This window comes from Rhipicephalus microplus, chromosome 1 (assembly GCF_043290135.1).
Source record: "Rhipicephalus microplus isolate Deutch F79 chromosome 1, USDA_Rmic, whole genome shotgun sequence".
Classification (NCBI taxonomy): Eukaryota; Metazoa; Arthropoda; class Arachnida; order Ixodida; family Ixodidae; genus Rhipicephalus; species Rhipicephalus microplus.
This window is the reverse complement of record NC_134700.1, coordinates 150,981,553-150,998,880: the sequence shown is the minus strand read 5'-3', so window position 1 is coordinate 150,998,880 and position 17,328 is coordinate 150,981,553. Positions and strand designations below refer to the sequence as shown.

Genomic DNA, 17,328 nt, shown 5'->3' with positions numbered 1-17,328 from the left:
GAAAAAGATGAGTTACAGCAGGTGCTAGGCACGGCTTCGTTTATTCAGCTTCCATAGACGGGAGTGACCACATCATAAGGTGCAGCAAAATAGTAAGTGACGCTTGCACCATACAACCTTCTCCTCGAAAAACAATTCTGGAACTGGCATTGTTGTAGTTCTTGGTCAACGCTCACGCGATAACCTTCATATCGCACTCGACTTTATACGCGGCGTCGACGATCCCAGAGTTATCGTTGGTGGCTCTGTTCCGTTAGCCCCATGCAAAATAAGCTCGGCTGCTCGAGTTGTGCGCACAACCTTATCAAAAGAGTCTAAAATAATCAAGGCAGTTCCCAGACATTCCGGCATTGCATGCGTAAGGCTGTGGTTATACATCTAAGACATAAAAATTCAAAAAGAAGCGTGTGTGGCAATATTATGCAAGAGGAGTATGGAAGAGAATAGGTTAAATCTAATAATGTAGTCAGCATTATTATAATTTTAACGTAGCGTGCGTCTCCCGGCAATATTATTGAAAACGAACTTTCTTAATTACCTTCTTTCGTAGCGAAAAAAACCTTTTGCGTGTACTCGTGCGGTGCTTTTTCATAGGTTAATCTATCAATATAGGATATATCAATTAAGATTAAATTGAACTGAACAGTCAACGTTGCGGGAGTCAACGTTTCAACACGAGGGTTTTCAACATCAAAGTAGCTGCTTGCCGCTCTGACAAATTCAATGACGTTCTCGAAGCGTTAGTCAAGCGACATTCCCTGCTTAGCAATCTCTCACACTTAATGTCAACGTATATAGTCCACTCTTCTTGTCCGGCTTAGATTCCGATAGTCACGTAAAAAAGTTAGCATGCTTTATGTCCTTCCTCTTGAGCTTCACAAAACAGAAGCATCAGCCTTCCTAACGTTCAAGCAACATTGAAGCGTTTCATATGTATAAAGGTTCGCAGCTTGCTCAATGAGGATTTAGAGAAGACAATGTCATGTTGGAAAAAGTGTTCCCTCGATGCAAGTGGTAAGCGTTTAAATACGTTCCAGTGCAGTCTTGTATGTTTCAACCGTTGCCGTTTGCCTACCAGACACAGTGGGACGATTTCGCTCACGACACTGCCTTGATGGTTGTCTTGGGCAACCATTACGCCATTAGCTTGATTTATGCATTCGTACAGCCGCGTTTTGATGTGTTTAGCGTATATTGCAACGCAGAAAGGACATTTTATGATTCATTATAAAATAAGGTTTAATTAATCACTAAATAAGTATTCTGAAGACGTATTTGTCAATCGTTCTGCCGTAAAGTACTAAACATACCTCGCAAGTACATCCTGCAGTTTGCTTTTATTTTCCCAATTATTCGCACCTGAATAATTCCTATAATCTGATTGCCCGTCGGTGATCTTGTTTACTTGCCACTTCTACGGTTTATGTTGCGAAGTGTACTCAGCCCATTAAATTAAAGGTTACCAAAATACTATTGTGCAGCCCTTCATGCTGCGATGGAAATTCAAATGAGACTTGTGTGGCGACATACAAAAAAATAACACTGCTAACAAAGTGTACTGATTCGTCCAGACACAAAGTTCAACAATGAGGGTAGACGAAAATAATCGAACCATTCATTTTACTCGTTTTCAGGTCTGGGCTCTGGAATGCTACTGGTAGTGAACTTAGTACTCATCATGCAGTACTTCAACAAGTACCGGGGTATCGCAGCCGGACTTCGCCTGTCTGCCAATCCTGTCAGTGCGATCGTGTTCCCGATGGTACTGTCGACGCTGAAAGACGTCTACGGGTTTCGCGGAACAATGCTTGTGTATGCGGCCATTACCATGCACGTGACTGCTTTCAGCATAATGCTCAAGGAACCACCATGGATCCGCAAAAAGAGAACGAAACAGGAGACGTCAGCGAAGGAAGTGAGCAGTGACAACCTGAACAGGCTAACGGACGTCAGGGCGGAATGTGACAACTCTCAACTGAACAAGCAGATCGAGTCAGCCAATTATTCAGGAGTCAATCAAATATGTTTAGAAAAGGCTAACGAATGTGAATTGCTGGTACAAGAGGCGGAGGCCTTATTACCCAACGTCAAGCAACCTAAAAGCAACGTTTCTTCGAGTAAGACTTCACCAAGACTAGTACGAAGTTCTTCAATACCCAATTTTGAAATAGACACCCACAGAGACAATAAAACAGCGTCCGAGCTAGAGGTCAAAAAAGTAGGCTGCCATGTGCCGCTGCTGAACACAGACAAGCAAGTGCTCGAGAAGTTAAACTCGGAAGTCACAAGCGGCGACCACATTGCTCAAAGATTAGTGCAAGAAATCAGCCGGCGTATCTCTTCAGCAAGCTCATTGACCATGAGATCCCTCGAAAGTAACAGCAAATCGGGTGAGCTTTACAAGTCTGTCAAAGATGGCGAAAAGGAACAGCAGAGGACTCGAAACTCAACCTGCACAGACAGATTTACACATCTATCAGGTCGACTAGTACGGTGGCTAGCGAAATGCGTGAGGCTCCCTTCACTGGGTTTATTCCTAGCCGTCGTGGGCTCCATGTTGCTGGACTACATCAATCTCGTGCATCTTTCAACACTTGTTGACTATGCTAGAGACAAGGGTGTATCACACACACAAGCAACGTTGACCATCGTGTATGCCGCGGGGCCTGAAATTTTCGGTCGTGTGCTTCTGCCCTTCATCGCCGATCTTGGCTGGGTGACCAGACCGACGCTGGCCTGCAGTTCGCTGTTCTCCCTGGGACTTTTGTTCGCCACCACGCCGGAAACGACCGGTGCTGCCCATATTGTCCTCCGGGCGCTATCGTCCGTGGCAATGGCGGGCCTCCTCACCATGAAACAGGTTCTCATAGCCGACAACCTGGGTGCAAATGCAGTCGCTCTGGTTTCGGGAGCGTCAGGTCTACTTCTAGTGCCGGTGCTCTTGAGCAACCCACTCATAATAGGTGAGTTCTGTCGCAACTGTCTCTCACTGTAACAGTTCTTTACAATGTCACCGCCACAGAAAAGCTGTCTTAGTCTGCATTAAGTACAGTGGACTACACATGCCTCACAAGAGTGAGTCGTCGATTTCCTATGAGGAACACGAACTGCTCATTTGCAGTGGAATCGCTCCGGCAAGTCAAGCCACGTTATAGCGTTCAATGTTTCGAAGCAACACAAGAGTTGTCTGAGAAGTCGTATATAGTTGTGGTGCTGGTGATGTCAATACATTGAGTTTTTTTTTTTAAGAAAGCCTATCTGAAAACAACGACGGCTCTCGTCCTTAGCTGCGATGTATCTCAATGCCACTAACCCATGGTGGTAGATTAGCGCATATAAACATTACTTGTGCTGGTTTCTTACCTTTTGATAAATGTGTGTGCGTACTAAACGTCGCATTCAAAGATTTGAAGAACTAGAAAATCTGCAGCGAGGCGATGAGGTCAATCAAGGGTGGAGGTGAGTAATAGGGTTAGAGTAGGTGTGGAGAGATTGTAAGCTAAGGGAGGGGTCTCATTTATTAAACTTCACTTAATCTCTAACACTGAACACAAGAGAGTCCATCTTGTTCTATCGAACTTCTTTATTCTCTTCACCCCGTGCCCCTTGTCCTCTAGTTTTTCTTCTGCTTCTTCTTCCTCTCCTGTATGTCGGCTGCTTGGCTTGCTTCATTTCCCCCACCATGCTTTACACCCCGCTTGGATGATACTTGAATATACTTCTAATAGTGGCAGATTCCATAATGTGTTTAAGACCAATGTACCATATGGTCTTCTAGTGCTCTTCTTTACTTGCCATCTTCATAACGCGAAATGACCCCTTGTAGGCCGTGTTAAGAGTCGCTCCTCTTTTTACCAGCACAAAGTCACTATCGTCGAGTTCCGGTAATGTTGCAATTGCTTGCTTATAAAAATTTCTTTTCATTCTTTCACGGTACCTGAATACACTATCTTCTGAGCTTGCCGCTTCTTGTAGATTTATTCTCTTGTCAAGGAAATAGAGGATTACATCCCAGTCTAGTTGTGTATAAACGGGTGTGGCGAGCAACTGCTGCTTCTAGACAACATTTGAAACCACCTTTATATGCTGGATACAAACTAGTGTATTGTTTGACGTCTCTGATCGCCTGCTCAACTAACCCATTTGAAGCAGGTTGATAGGGCTCAGTCAACTGCGACTTGATGTTACGATTTCCAGCCCATTATACTGTAGCCGATGACTTCAAAAGGCAGGTCCAGGTCTGGTCCAGGTTTTCGGAAGTCCGGGTCTGAGACAATTACTTATACGTTGTCGAACATTTTTCGGCTCATAAAGAAATTACGCTGTTAGCGCCTTCTTTACCCAGCCTTGCTGCGATCATCCAGGTGCACTCGTCAATGCAAAACAGCAAAGCTTGTGTCCTCTGAACTCCTTCGGAGCGGCCTGCAAACCTCTCGCTTGTGGCCATTTGGCCGGACATGACGATGTTTGTCATATATACAGTTATTGTTTAATTTTCATAAGTAGCAAGTGCGCCAACTACACAGGCACGGCTGTTCTAAAGGGTGTGTGTGTATGTGTGTGTGTGTGTGTGTGTGTGTGTGTGTGTGCGTGCGCGCGTGCGTGTGTGTGTGCGTGCGTGTGTGTGTGTGTGTGTGTGTGCGTGCGCGCGTGCGTGTGTGTGTGTGTGTGTGTGTGTGTGTGTGTGTGTGTGTGTGTGTGTGTGTGTGTGTGTGTGTGTGTGTGTGTGTGTGTGTGTGTGTGTGTGTGAAACAAAAACAGTATTTAAGAGTCGGCACCCAGACTTTACTCATTTTGGACATAGCCCCAAGTCTTCTTCAGAAATGACCCTTGTATATATGGAATACGTGAAAATGTTTTCTTACCAACGGTAATATTTGCTGACAATGTGTATGAACTGAACCTCTGACCTCCCCCCCTCTCTCCCATTTCATGCATTTGTGTTCTTCCTTTACCCGGCCATCGCCTGGCTAAATTCTGTAACTGTGGCCCGCTACCTAATATGAGTTAGAAAACCCCCGAGATAAGGAGATACGTATAGTTAGAAAGAGGAGAAACAGTATGATCACTATCTCTTGAAAGCGCTCAGGAACGTTGCGGCTATTATATGCAAGCAATAGCTCTTTAGGAATCGCATCCAGTCATCAAGCATAATATGAATCCGTACATGCTTCAGGTAGAAATGTCAACCAAACAGGGCTATAACTTTGTCTCCGTGTTCGAGAAGAATGTATATTCTCGGCACAATTTTGGCAACACAAACAGTCAAAGAACTATTTCATCCTAAAGAGCTTTCACGCGAACCCTTATCGGGGAAAGATTCTGTGCTAGGACTTCGCCATCCCTGCAAATGGATAAGTATGCTGCGAGATCGCGCAAAAGGGTGTTAAGCTCAAAAAGGCAAATTGTATTTTCGTATAACGTTTATATGTTTGGTTACTTACACAACTTGTTTATGACACAAGTTTTGACGAGAAGCCTCTTACAACATGCATCTAAAGGTTAACTCGCACCTCTGGCCCATCGCTGTGGCGCTGTGGTTGCGGGACTTGCTAGAAGACCTGAAAGTCGTGGAAAAGATTCCTGCCGCAGCGGCAGTATTTCGAAGGAAGCTCAATGCTTGAGGCCTGTACTATGCGTTATCAATGCACGTTGAAGAACACGACACTAGAAATTTTCAGAGCCCTTCACCATGGCGTACCTCATAATCACATCGTGGTTTTTTCACGCAAAGCCTGCAAATAATTAGTATTTACTTGTGATACTTCGAAACATTCCGCAATTTTACGCAAAAATTGTTAATATTCGATGTAAAAAAGACCTAGGAACAGACTTTAATGCAATACTTTCAATGACTTTGTCCCGTTAAATGGTCCAACATCACATTTGTAGTGTCAGTGAGCTCTTAAACGACTGTCAAGTTACCGACCCGCAGCGCTCAAAAAGAAAGCTATCAGCTTTGACGTTTATGAAGCTCTTGAAGAGATGGGTTCATCCCGTTCTTAGCTATCCGAGGCTTCAGATTGTTTCCCGATGACGTCATTCGAGGGAGTACGATAGCGAGAAAAGGACTTCATAGGTACGATTGCGACATTCTCTCCTGGCTGTATCATTGCTGCGTTATCGTTTCCCCAGAAAGTCTCAATCTTTTTTTCTCGCTACAACTCCAATGCTCACTTCCAAAGTTGGCAACACGCACTGCGCTCTACGCATTGTTCACGCTTTCCTGGAAATTTGTATCGTTTACTTATACAGGGTCACTACAGCCCAGTTTAACAAAAAAAAGTGTTCAGACTCAGATAAAACTTGGGATGATAAAATGCGGACTGTAGCCCTTGAGCCCCGTCAACTGCGGGAGTTCAGGTGGGTACAATAGAGGAGGTCGCATTGAGCAAACATAAAAGCGAAGGACGACTTCCTAGATCAGGATGTAGATAGCGGTCCCCGATAAACTTGAAATGTTGTTCTAGAAGTTACCACAAAGGAACGCATGGACGATTGAACTCAGGCTATGGTATGCGTACGGTATTGAAAAGTGAAACAATAACGCATTGAAAGTCAAGGTGAACAAATGGTCGTTCTCTGGTGATATATATCGTTTTTTTCATCATGTCTATCAGCACCCCGTTTCTTTTTATTTCCTATTCGGCAGCAAGAATTCAACAGTAAGCTTAAAAATTGCTGCGCGTGAACAAGACGCATGGAAAAAAAGGAAAGAAAGAGCTAAGCAGTGAGTGTTCTAACCAAGCACATTTGGCATCTCAAGCAAGCAGTGCAAGCAGGGCGAGTGGCTATAGACCTTATTTTTGCACACCTTGCAGGCACTTCACAAGTGTGCCATGTGATGTCTAAACGGCATACTTGCAACACTACAGCTCTCATATCAATGAACCCATATTGAATCAATGAACCCTAATGAACCCAATTACGTCATAATCAATGAACTCGCCCTGTGCCTCGGGGAGGGGGGGGGGAAGGTTCATAGCCACGCCCCCTTGCCCCGCCGCGGTGGTCTAGTGGCTAAGGTACTCGGCTGCTGACCCGCAGGTCGCGGGATCGAATCCCGGCTGCGGCGGCTGCATTTCCGATGGAGGCGGAAATGTTGTGGGCCCATGTGGTCAGATTTGGGTGCACGTAAAGAACCCCAGATGGTTGAAATTTCCGGAGCCCTCCACCATGGCGTCTCTCATAATCATATGGTGGTTTGGGACTTAAAACCCCACATATCAATCAATCAGCCCCGCCCCCTCCCTATTAAGGTTTTTTATGGGGTATTCTTTGCGCCTTCCCTTTTTTGGCGAGTAGGGGGGGGGGGGCACCCATGATTACCCCTTCCCTCGTGCGTAGACCTATGAATAAACCTTACGTGAAGAGATGTGTCATGTTCCTGTCGCGCTTAACGGACCAGAGAGATCCCAATGCTTGCAATGGATTGGACGATATTCACCAAAAAGCGAGGTGGTGGCCGGAATAAATAGTACCAACGCATGGCACTGGAAAATTTTCAGTAGAACTTCTTAGCCATCTTTTAACAGATATGAACATAGAAAGAATAAGGCCATGCAAATGCAAATTGTTTAGCACTTAAGATATAAAGCTGTGATTTTTAACCTCGTAAGTGGTACGACATGCTCTGAGTGATAGGGGAAGTGCCTGGAGAAAGCTACTGAAAGAAGTTCTTTAATGCTATTCAAGCATCGCTCACGAGTGCTTATGTACAAAGAACTTTTAAAAATGTGGGTGCGTCATACGGAACAAAACCGTGTGAGCTACGGTGGTCGCACTAAACTGAATGCATTCCTTAGTTGTCTAAAAATGCTTCGCAGAGGTCACTCACGGCTGAGAAAAATTAAAGCATCGTGAAAAATTCAGACGTATATGACTGGTAGGCCCCCACCAGCAAATAAATGTTCATTACAATTTTCAAAGCGCCGTCGTGTTTCCGAGCTTAAAATCATTCGATAGTACTTACGCATGCAAATTTTACGTCATTTATGCATTGTTATATGGTAATACGCATGATCGTCTCACTATATTTGGTGTTCAAAACTTTGCTCGTAGCATTCTGCTTAACAAGTTTTATAGCACGTGCACGCACCCTAGTGATATGCTAACGTCGCTGTAGATGTGAGGTGACGGGAAGAGATAAAGGTTCTTATCGTATGATAAAACGTTATTATTTGTTTCAGGGTATTTTCGTGACACGACGGGTTCCTACGACAACCTGTTCAGGATCGCAGCAGGCGTGATCCTGTTCTCGGGCTTTGTGTTCCTCGGCATCATGATTTCCTCGCGAAGGACCAACGCTACGACTGAAGATAAGAGTGACACCGGTTGTGCGGCGTGAGCATTGACGCTGCGCTGTGCGACAGCATACTACTCCGCAAAATGGTCTGCACTTCGCTATGTGGTGGACTCACGTGACTCCTCATACGAACGAAAGCAACTCATTGCGCGCGACACTGATATTTATCAAGATGGCGACCGTCACATGTAATATAGGTACATTATATCACACCGTGGTGCTGGCCAGCCACAGTGTTTAGTATTACAACTATTACACACATTGTGTTTACAAGCCACAACGGTCTTGCTCCCATGGAGCACACTTGCACCTAGAATTTTCAAATTATTATTGCTAGGACGTAAATAAATATTGGCGCCCGGATGTGGCGTCGCTTACTCCTTGGTTTTTGAATAGGTGGTACACAGCGTGTACAGTTTTAATTCTAGCACAAAAGGGAAGTTAAGACCACAACGTTATTGGTAGTGATGATCACTTATACAGAAACCATCATACTACAAATGATGCTCTTTCGAGGCACTTTGTACGCATCTTGCGATCTTCGCGTCAGAGTTTTCTGGGCGATTGTCGTACGAGAAGTATGACGCTGTTATCGGCAGCCTGGCTGATACGATTCGAAGCCCTCTTGAGGCGTACCCACCCCTTATTTCTCGAGTGTGCTGTAACACTTGGAGTACCTTTTCCTACCTCGCCATTGGTCATAGGTTTTGAAATGAACAGGGGCGTGCATATCGAGTGAAACAAACGGGTCTTCCTCGAACCCTGTGGCAAACATGCTGATAGCACAAGGGCCACTTATTTGCTCGGCACGCTGACACTGTGCCACCTGAGAGCAGTTACTGCTCCTTTGCTTTGTGCTAACTCGCACGAACATACGGTGATTCAACTCATTTGTTCGAATTTCACACGCCATTACAACGGTTCCAGAAATTTACGCAAGCGTTCATCGCTACGTTTAATCGGGGATCTGCAGCCTAATCGAAACCTCAGATCAACCTATTGAACAATAGCACGCAGTTGGTGCCTGAAGCTGTGCAGTGGGCCTGGTGCATCGGCATGCTCAAGTTAACAACGGTCACAGTTCAATGAGAAAAATAATAACATCAAGAAAATAAAAATGCACCTTGGGCAACACATGTGAATAAGGCTCCCCCACACGGAAAGTGCTGACATCTTTCTTCAATTTCCTTTTTTTTTTCTTAAACGCATTTGCACAGGCAGCCCAACCAACTCAAAAAGATGCACCTTATAGCTTTCAAGCAAACTAAAAAGATGAATTGACCATTTTCTGCCCTTTATTTTCTTTTTCAGTGGAGAGCAAACTGGGACACCGGGACACGTCGCTGACTCGTTTGCACATCGATGTTGGACTAAGCCACCGTTTCTGTAGATGTAGGCAGTTAAGTTTACGACTTAATATGCAGAAACGCGCAGGTTATAAATGCAGAGAAATACGCAGAATAGCGATTTCCCTCATTTGAAGTGGAGATGTACAAAAGAGTGAGCGATGTTCTATTCATAATATTTACACAAGCACAATCATGCAATAACCTGCAAGGTACGTTTGCAATAGAATGGCTCAGGTCGTCAAGGTGATCGGGTAACGAGCCTAAATAGGGTTGCTCACCATGACTGCGTTCAGTTCACATAATTTTGTTGCTTGCACCTGTTTCGCTGTAAGGGAACCTTGAAACCTCTCGAAGTTCTAGTTTACCTTTGTTTAGTGTGACTTCATGCCCAAATGAAGGCGTTCAGTTCAAGTGCATACCACTGTGTGCCGAACAAGTTGCAGAATCAGTCCAATGCTGGGGAGCGTTCATAAACTAGCGATTAGTGGCTAACACTACCAGCCATTGTCATAGTATTTGGCTCATTTATACGTCTTATGTCGAAATGTTGCTGCGAAAAACTTGATGGACTAATATCTGCGTAGCGTCTTCTCCATTTCATGGTGTTGTCTTGTTTATCGGCTTAACAATAAGTGCCGAACGCGTGCAAGCAATCATGAGCACACTACAAGGCAGATTGCTATATCACTGTACGTTGCATGAAATGCGGTATGAACAAAATATATTGAATAGTTTTGTAATGTTCAAAAATAAAACACTATTTGGAACACTCTATAATTATGACTTAAACATCCGGGAAGTATTTATTACACTGTGAGACATGTCCCTCTAATTGGTAAAGTACCCCCACCCCACCTTAACACATAAGTATGTGTCAGGTGTACGTTTACTTCAAAAGAAAGTGTACGAAAGATACAAGTAAGTAATAGTAACAGTTCACTGATACTTACTCAAGCATACGAATGCAAAATAGAAAACGAATAAGTAACAAAAAGCCGGTGTAACTTATTCAGAAATGAAAATGTACGGACCAGTATCGAAAAAATAGAACGAAGCAAGCAAGTAATAGACTAACTTTATACTTTTGTGAAATAAATCAAAAGCAGCCGAGCAAAAAAGTGCGCAGCTTGCACAGAGTGTCACAAGGATGGAACCATCAGAGCATCTATTGTTCCACCTATAGATCAGTTTCACTAGTTGTAAGCTTTCGCTAAATATGCAAAGTTTTCGCTAGTAGTACTAAGTATGGCTAGACTTGGCTAAACTTCGTTAGGCCTGTCACGTCAGTACCTGTTACGTGGGATTGCGATTTTTAGTCACGGGACTAACTGTTGCATGGTTGATGGTGGCAACATGTCTCGCGACTAATTATTGCGTGGTGTAGGGACATTTTAGGGACGTGGCCATATGTCACGTAATTTTAGTCGCACTATCGGATGTCGAGGGAAGTTCCGGGGTTTTTAGTCACGCTAGTTTTACGTGATGTTAGATGATTTTACCCTCGTGACTAGTTACGAGATGTTACGCGATCCTTAGTCCCGTTCACAGAGAGCGAGAAACAGAGCAGATGACGAGGCAAGAGCAAAGAGGTGGATAGAGTGTTTCGTGTTGTTTTCTCCATTTTATATGAAAATGTACCAACCGACTCATACAAGAACTTTAGACCCTGTCCCGTTTAGTCACGTGAGTGCTGTTGCCTCATTTTTTAGACACATGACCAGATTTGTAACGTGGCTTTAGTCGCGTTATTAGATGTTAGGTAATATTAGTTACGTGAGTTCTTACGTCAATTTACAAGAATATTAATCGCGTGATTAGTTGTTGTTCATAATCCTCAGTTATGCATCATATTCACACATCAGTTTTTGTATTCTACGCACGCGAGAAATCGGCACATGTATCAGCGCACGTGTTGCGGGAGCGAATCAGAAATGGAAGAAGACGAAGCGAGGGCGTGAAGGTGGATGATGATAATGATAACTCGGGTTCGCAGAACCGGGAGAACTCCGCTTTTATACCTGTGTCACACGGGCGTGCAAGAAGACTTCTACGTAAACGGTCTTTTATGAATTGAAATACTTTTACCAAAAAGGCGTTGCGGAGCTGACACACGACACAAACGATCTCCTTTTAGTGTTTTCTTTTGAATATGCTACTGAAAGCGAGGGGCTTGCAGTTAAAAAGGAAGCAATGAACGTAAAACAATCTATGTCGATATACAAATTAAAGAATTGTTGCGTTTCTCGTTTCTTGAAATAAACTTCAAGATAACAAATGAAGAGTTCCCAATGTGCAGGTATTGCACTAGTTCAGGAAGCGTTCATCTTTCTACAGTCTGATTTAACTGCAAGTGTCCATGTCCGATTATTGTAGACACTGCCTAATTTTCCGTGCGCCGCCAGCTGCTTCGTCCCCGTGGTGGGCCATACGCACTCAGACTACACTGGAATGCCGAGTATACATGCACGACTGCCGAGCACGCTTTTCCAGTTTGTGAAAAATGAAACGTGCGAGGCCAAAGCATATCACGATCAGGGAGATCACTTCGTCATATCCCCGATCTCTCAGAAGTTCCCATCAGCCCTGTGGAGGCAGCAGGGCCGCTAAGTCAAAAATAATGGTGATTAGACCCTCCACATGGATTCATCCGCGTCGAATTGTCCGATAAGAGTCCCCCTGGTCACAGCGCGGACACGTTCGGTGAGCAGACGGCAGCATCGGAAAAAAAACATGGCTGCATTATCAACCCTGGTACTCATGCTTCGAGTTTATTACGATGTCGTTATGCAGTTCATGTCCGTAAGCTCCAAACTGGCGCCTGTAACTGCTTTAAATTTGTCTTGGAGCGAGCGACAGCACTGTATTCGTGACTGCACTGCGCTATTTCATGAACTGCTGTCGAAATCTCAGCGGGTTAGGGATTGTAGAGTCGTTATAGAAAGAGCCTATCTCGTTAATAACGAAATGGCCGACCTAACACTTTGTTTCTTATTGTGAGATGGTACAAAGTGATAACTAATCACAATTCGTTCGTTTGTTCCTGCCAGCGCTCCGGGTGTATCTCAAAGGCAAGTTTGGATTGAAGCGGCTTGTCGAGTATGCACGGGTGCGGTCATGTTGGAAATTGCGTGTGCCCACTCGTTTGGTGGCGACGTACTCTTTACCACCGTGAAAGAGTTCGTTGAACTCTGCTTCCAGAAAACGCTGCTTCTGAAAAACAGATCACTCTCCGTTGTGTGTCTGCGTGTGGAACATTTTTTTTTTTCAGAAAACGTCTTCTTGCTTAAAATGCCCGTGTGACACGGGTCTTAAATACCCCAGCCACGGCAGTGGCCTTAGAATGAAGGTGATCAACTGCAGGCCTGACCTGAGTAATAGAAGTGCTCATTAGAGAGCCCGGATGGTCACAATTATTCAGAGCTGTCCAGTACAGCGCCTGTCATTTAGCCTTGATGGCATCGAGACAGTAAATACTATAAATGAATTAGAACAAATATCCAAGCGGCAAACATTTTCATAATGTTATAGATGCTTGCGAGCAAGATATGAAATAGAAGAAGGAGAAGACGAAGTTGGAGAAGAAGGTGAGGCTGCCTGTGGAGCCGTCATGCAGCAACCTTCGGTACGTATTTTCTTATATCAGACCATTGCTACTGCTTGGAAACAGGTCCTTAAGTTTCACTTCATGTCCTGTTTCGGGCCACAGTGTTTCTTGTCTGTGAAACCTAGCGAATGTACCTACAGACTCACCCACTGCAATTTCGGCATGACTAGTGATGATTTATGTATTGGTAGTGGTCACGTCACTGTTTATTACCATTAAACTTAGAATCTAGTTGCCAGAAAGACACGGCAGCTGCACTGCGGCGCAGTCTAGAATTAAGGGGCCCTGCAACACTTTTGGAGCATGGTCTGAAAATGCTGCCGATCGGTAGTAGAGGCTCCCGACAACACGCAAGCCAAATAATATATCGCAGCACGAGGCCTGGAACTTACTATAAATTATCAAAGTAATCTAAAAATACTCTTCTCTTTTTTCAACAAATCACAGAATTAAGCCCAGTAAGTCTATCTGTCAGCTATTGGCTGATTTGAACATGGCGTGCTCAGTTGTTACAGATGTCGCCGCGAGAGACCGTCACATTTCCACGCGTGCGCGCGCGATCACACTGAAAAAGCTGCGTATTCGAAGGAAAAAGAAAGAAAAAAATGCTCAAGGTGACGAGGCGCGAGTGACGTTTTTTTTTTACCCCTCCCATCCCTCCCTGCTCAGCTTTCAGCGCTTTCGTCGGGACGACCAAAGAGAGAATGTGATTGCAGCATGTGACAAATCTTTGTAACTGCGCTTGTACTGGACGGATTCTTAAAATTTTTGCGGCAATCAATTTATCAGGTATTACGCTTTTCCAGTGAAATAATTTCACGTTTACCCCAAAAAGCCTTTCAAGCTCCTTTAATGTCGCTGCACCTAGCGCCAGTATAAGAAAACATGATTACAACGGGTTCTTTATGTTGCACTGTAGTGTTTGACAAGAAACGCACTCCCTGTATGGTAGGAGCCAGGCTTGCGTGAAAACCATTGCAACGCGTTTTTCGTTAGTAGGGAGCTTTAGAGTAACGTTTGCGGGCGCTGCAGGCATAGCGGGCACCATATGAGATTTAGAATAACGTTCGCCCCTCCTAGGGAACAATCTAAGGACTTTAGGCGCCCCGCAAACTAAAATGCACGAAAACTACACATAGCCTCGACACCAGCGTTTGTGGGCCGCGCATGCCACCCGCTATTTCGGATTTTCTGCGGGCCGGCAGCGAACATGAACACGGCTCGCGTTACGACGCATGCGCAGTGGCAGCGGCCGCACCGCAAGGGTGCGCAGTGCGCTATTCTAAATCTCCCTATTTTCGCTTTTCTTGACCTCCATGACTCAATTTCTCAGAAGATAAGCTAGAACGACATGGGCTCGTTGAGAGACGTACGGCGACCAGGGTGGTAGTAAATATGCTTAGCACTTGGAAGTCGCATGTGGGCGAAGTTAGTCGAACAACGACTGGATCATACACTCCCACGCGCTCAGGCACTTTCACGCTTGTGCAGCGACTACTTTTTTCAACTAGCCCATGCAGTAGTTTTTTGACCAAAAGCGTCCATTTTTTACTGTGTACGCAAGATACTTTCGCGACTTCTGAATGCTACAGAATTTACAGCCATTGTAGTCGGTGATCCCATTTGTGTCGCTGGTGTGGATGAGTTGTTAGACGACGCTCATAGAGACATACTACATATTACGCTCATAGTGCCCTAGCGGCCATTTTGCTAGCTTCACATATACCAAATTTGGTGCTACGTGACGTGACTGGATGACGAAGGTATATGACTGGTGCAAACATGATAGTCATGATATGCGTGTCATCTAGGAACATGACTACATGTGGTGCTTATGATGTGCTCGCGGCCGTTTCTCTTGCTTCACATACATCAAATTTGGTATTTGACGGGAGTTGACGACGAAGATATAAAGAACACGTCCAAACATGACAATCACTACATGCGTGTCACGTAAATTAGGACTACATGCTACGCTCATAGCGTGCTAGCGGTATGAGCGTATACCATGTATGAGGTACGCTATAGCTTTCGCTATAGTTTCACATATACCAAATTTGGTATTACGTGACGTGGATGAACGTCGAGCACAAATGCCTGGCGCAAACATGAGAATCACGACATGGAACTCATGTACGGCACAATTTACGCCCGCCTCGCGACGCTGTGCTGATTTTATTGTGGCAATTTAACCTCTTCTATTTGTGCTTCGCATATCATCGATTCCCTCTTTCCGCGGGATATACCAACTTTTTCTTAATTTTGTCCCATTTCTCTTCACAGATTGCTAGTCCGAATCAACCATCGGACATTCAACTGGCGGCGGCGCCATTCATATTCAGCACGAAGTACATCCAGACCGCCAGCGGAGCGCTCAACCTTGTAGAAACAGTAAGAAACGTGTTTTCATTCTGTAAAATAACTGGAGTCTAAGAGACAGCGTCTACATAACAAGAACCAATAAATTACAGCAGAACGACTCAACTCATATTACTGGTCTGCACGCATCGCTGCAAAGAAAATAATAAAAACATCACACTCTGCTCGTTTCAAACGGGCTTCAGCCCCAGCTCATTGAGTTACGGACAGACAGGTAGGTATGGTTCTCGCAATCTTGAGAGGCATGCACGCTTTCGCGGTGCTGCAAAATTAGTACAAAAGGCCAGCAGTTTTGTAGCACCTTCTTGACCACTACCAGCAAAGGTTTACTCAAAAATACGGTATCTATCATGTCCGTCGGGCACGTGTAACGTTTTCAATACATTATTGAGGCGTGGGTTAGGCGCTCGGTGTCTGGCTGACGAGTCTATGCTGACGAGTCTACGCTTCACCGGTCAATTTGAGAAGCAAATTGCATCGAGGTTTGAGAGGGGCGGTACGCTTCGATGTACCTGTAAGACGACTGCGTGCGTCATCGTATGGGTGAGGGAGTTATACCCTTATGCTGCCACAGTGATGCCCTTTTATTCTCCTTAACATTTGTGTAGCTCTGGTTCTGCACTACATTTAAATCTATGTCATAACTTCACTCGAACTGGTTACAACCAACTGAATACAGCAGAGTGAACGTGATGTTTCAAACCACAGTAAAGAAATACTATGACATAAATGGAGATGAATTGAATGCAGTTGAAAAAGCACCTTTTGTGTCGGTGGAATCTGAACGCACTTATTTCAAAAGATGGGGTTAGTATCCCACCGAATCCACAGCTTTTGTACCAACATGACGAACAAGTAGTTTCTTTGAAGTTTTGTGTTAATGCAGCGGCGCGTGTGTTCTGTTGTGCAGTGCCTGTCGGTGGTGCTGTTTCACTCGCTGTGCTCTCACTCCGAGGAAAGTCTCTCCGAGGCGCTGTTCATGGTGTCGTTCATCTACTCCATCGCCGGCCTCTACCTGCTCCTGAACGGCACCTGCAACCAGCAGCCGCGGCAGGCTACGGGCTCGTCCAGACAGCCATCTACACTGCAGGTCAGTAGCTACACGTTGCCAGGTAATGCTATTCGATAATTTGATGCTGCCCATCAGCGCAATGGTCGAGGGACGAAGTGAAACGCATTTCCAACGGAGCGGTTGTGTGGTGTCAGTCCAATTCTGCCCGAGCAGAATGATATTGGTGTGCACGGCCGCTCATATACATGATACGACCCCATGTACTAGCTTAACAAAATTCTAAGCCGTGACAGCGCTTTCTGCCAATGCAGAAAGCCCCCCCCCCCCCCATTTGTAACGTAACTTAAAGTAGGTGATGTAACAAACGGTGGATAACATACTTTTCTCAAATAAGCGAGTTCAAGGGCATACCTAAAGCGAAATAGAAGAAGGCATAGTGCTTGTACTGCCGTAATTGTATGGAGAGCACCCGTTCGCTGACGCATTTTGACCATGCTCGAGGAAAATATGAGCAATAGAATAGATATATTAATTGTGACGACCTCCAAAAAAAGCGCAGCAAAGCCTGATAGAGTATGCTGATCGAGTTTCTAAATTTCTTTGAGGCAAGCACCTTTGCTCGAAAAGATAAGCGATTGGATAGAGGGTGTAGCTGAAGTCAAAGTTAGGACGAGTGATC

General features: G+C 44.9%; 2 protein-coding genes across 5 annotated transcripts in view; both read left to right on the top strand.

Annotated features, from left to right (window-relative positions):
* The window catches only part of LOC119177820 (uncharacterized), a 54,654-nt gene extending 46,122 nt beyond the window's left edge, over nucleotides 1-8,532 (top strand). For all 4 annotated transcript variants that reach the window (XM_075887478.1, XM_075887477.1, XM_075887476.1 and 1 more), the window contains exons 4-5: nucleotides 1,635-2,963; nucleotides 8,190-8,532. In XM_075887478.1, coding sequence (XP_075743593.1) covers nucleotides 1,635-2,963; nucleotides 8,190-8,347 — 1,487 coding nt within the window. In that variant the 3' untranslated portion in view covers nucleotides 8,348-8,532. The remainder of the gene's footprint in view (nucleotides 1-1,634; nucleotides 2,964-8,189) is intronic.
* Nucleotides 8,533-13,261: 4,729 nt separating this feature from the next.
* LOC142765814 (uncharacterized) overlaps nucleotides 13,262-17,328 on the top strand; it is an 8,112-nt gene continuing 4,045 nt past the window's right edge. The window contains exons 1-3 of the mRNA XM_075867562.1: nucleotides 13,262-13,276; nucleotides 15,542-15,649; nucleotides 16,548-16,727. Coding sequence (XP_075723677.1) covers nucleotides 13,262-13,276; nucleotides 15,542-15,649; nucleotides 16,548-16,727 — 303 coding nt within the window. The remainder of the gene's footprint in view (nucleotides 13,277-15,541; nucleotides 15,650-16,547; nucleotides 16,728-17,328) is intronic.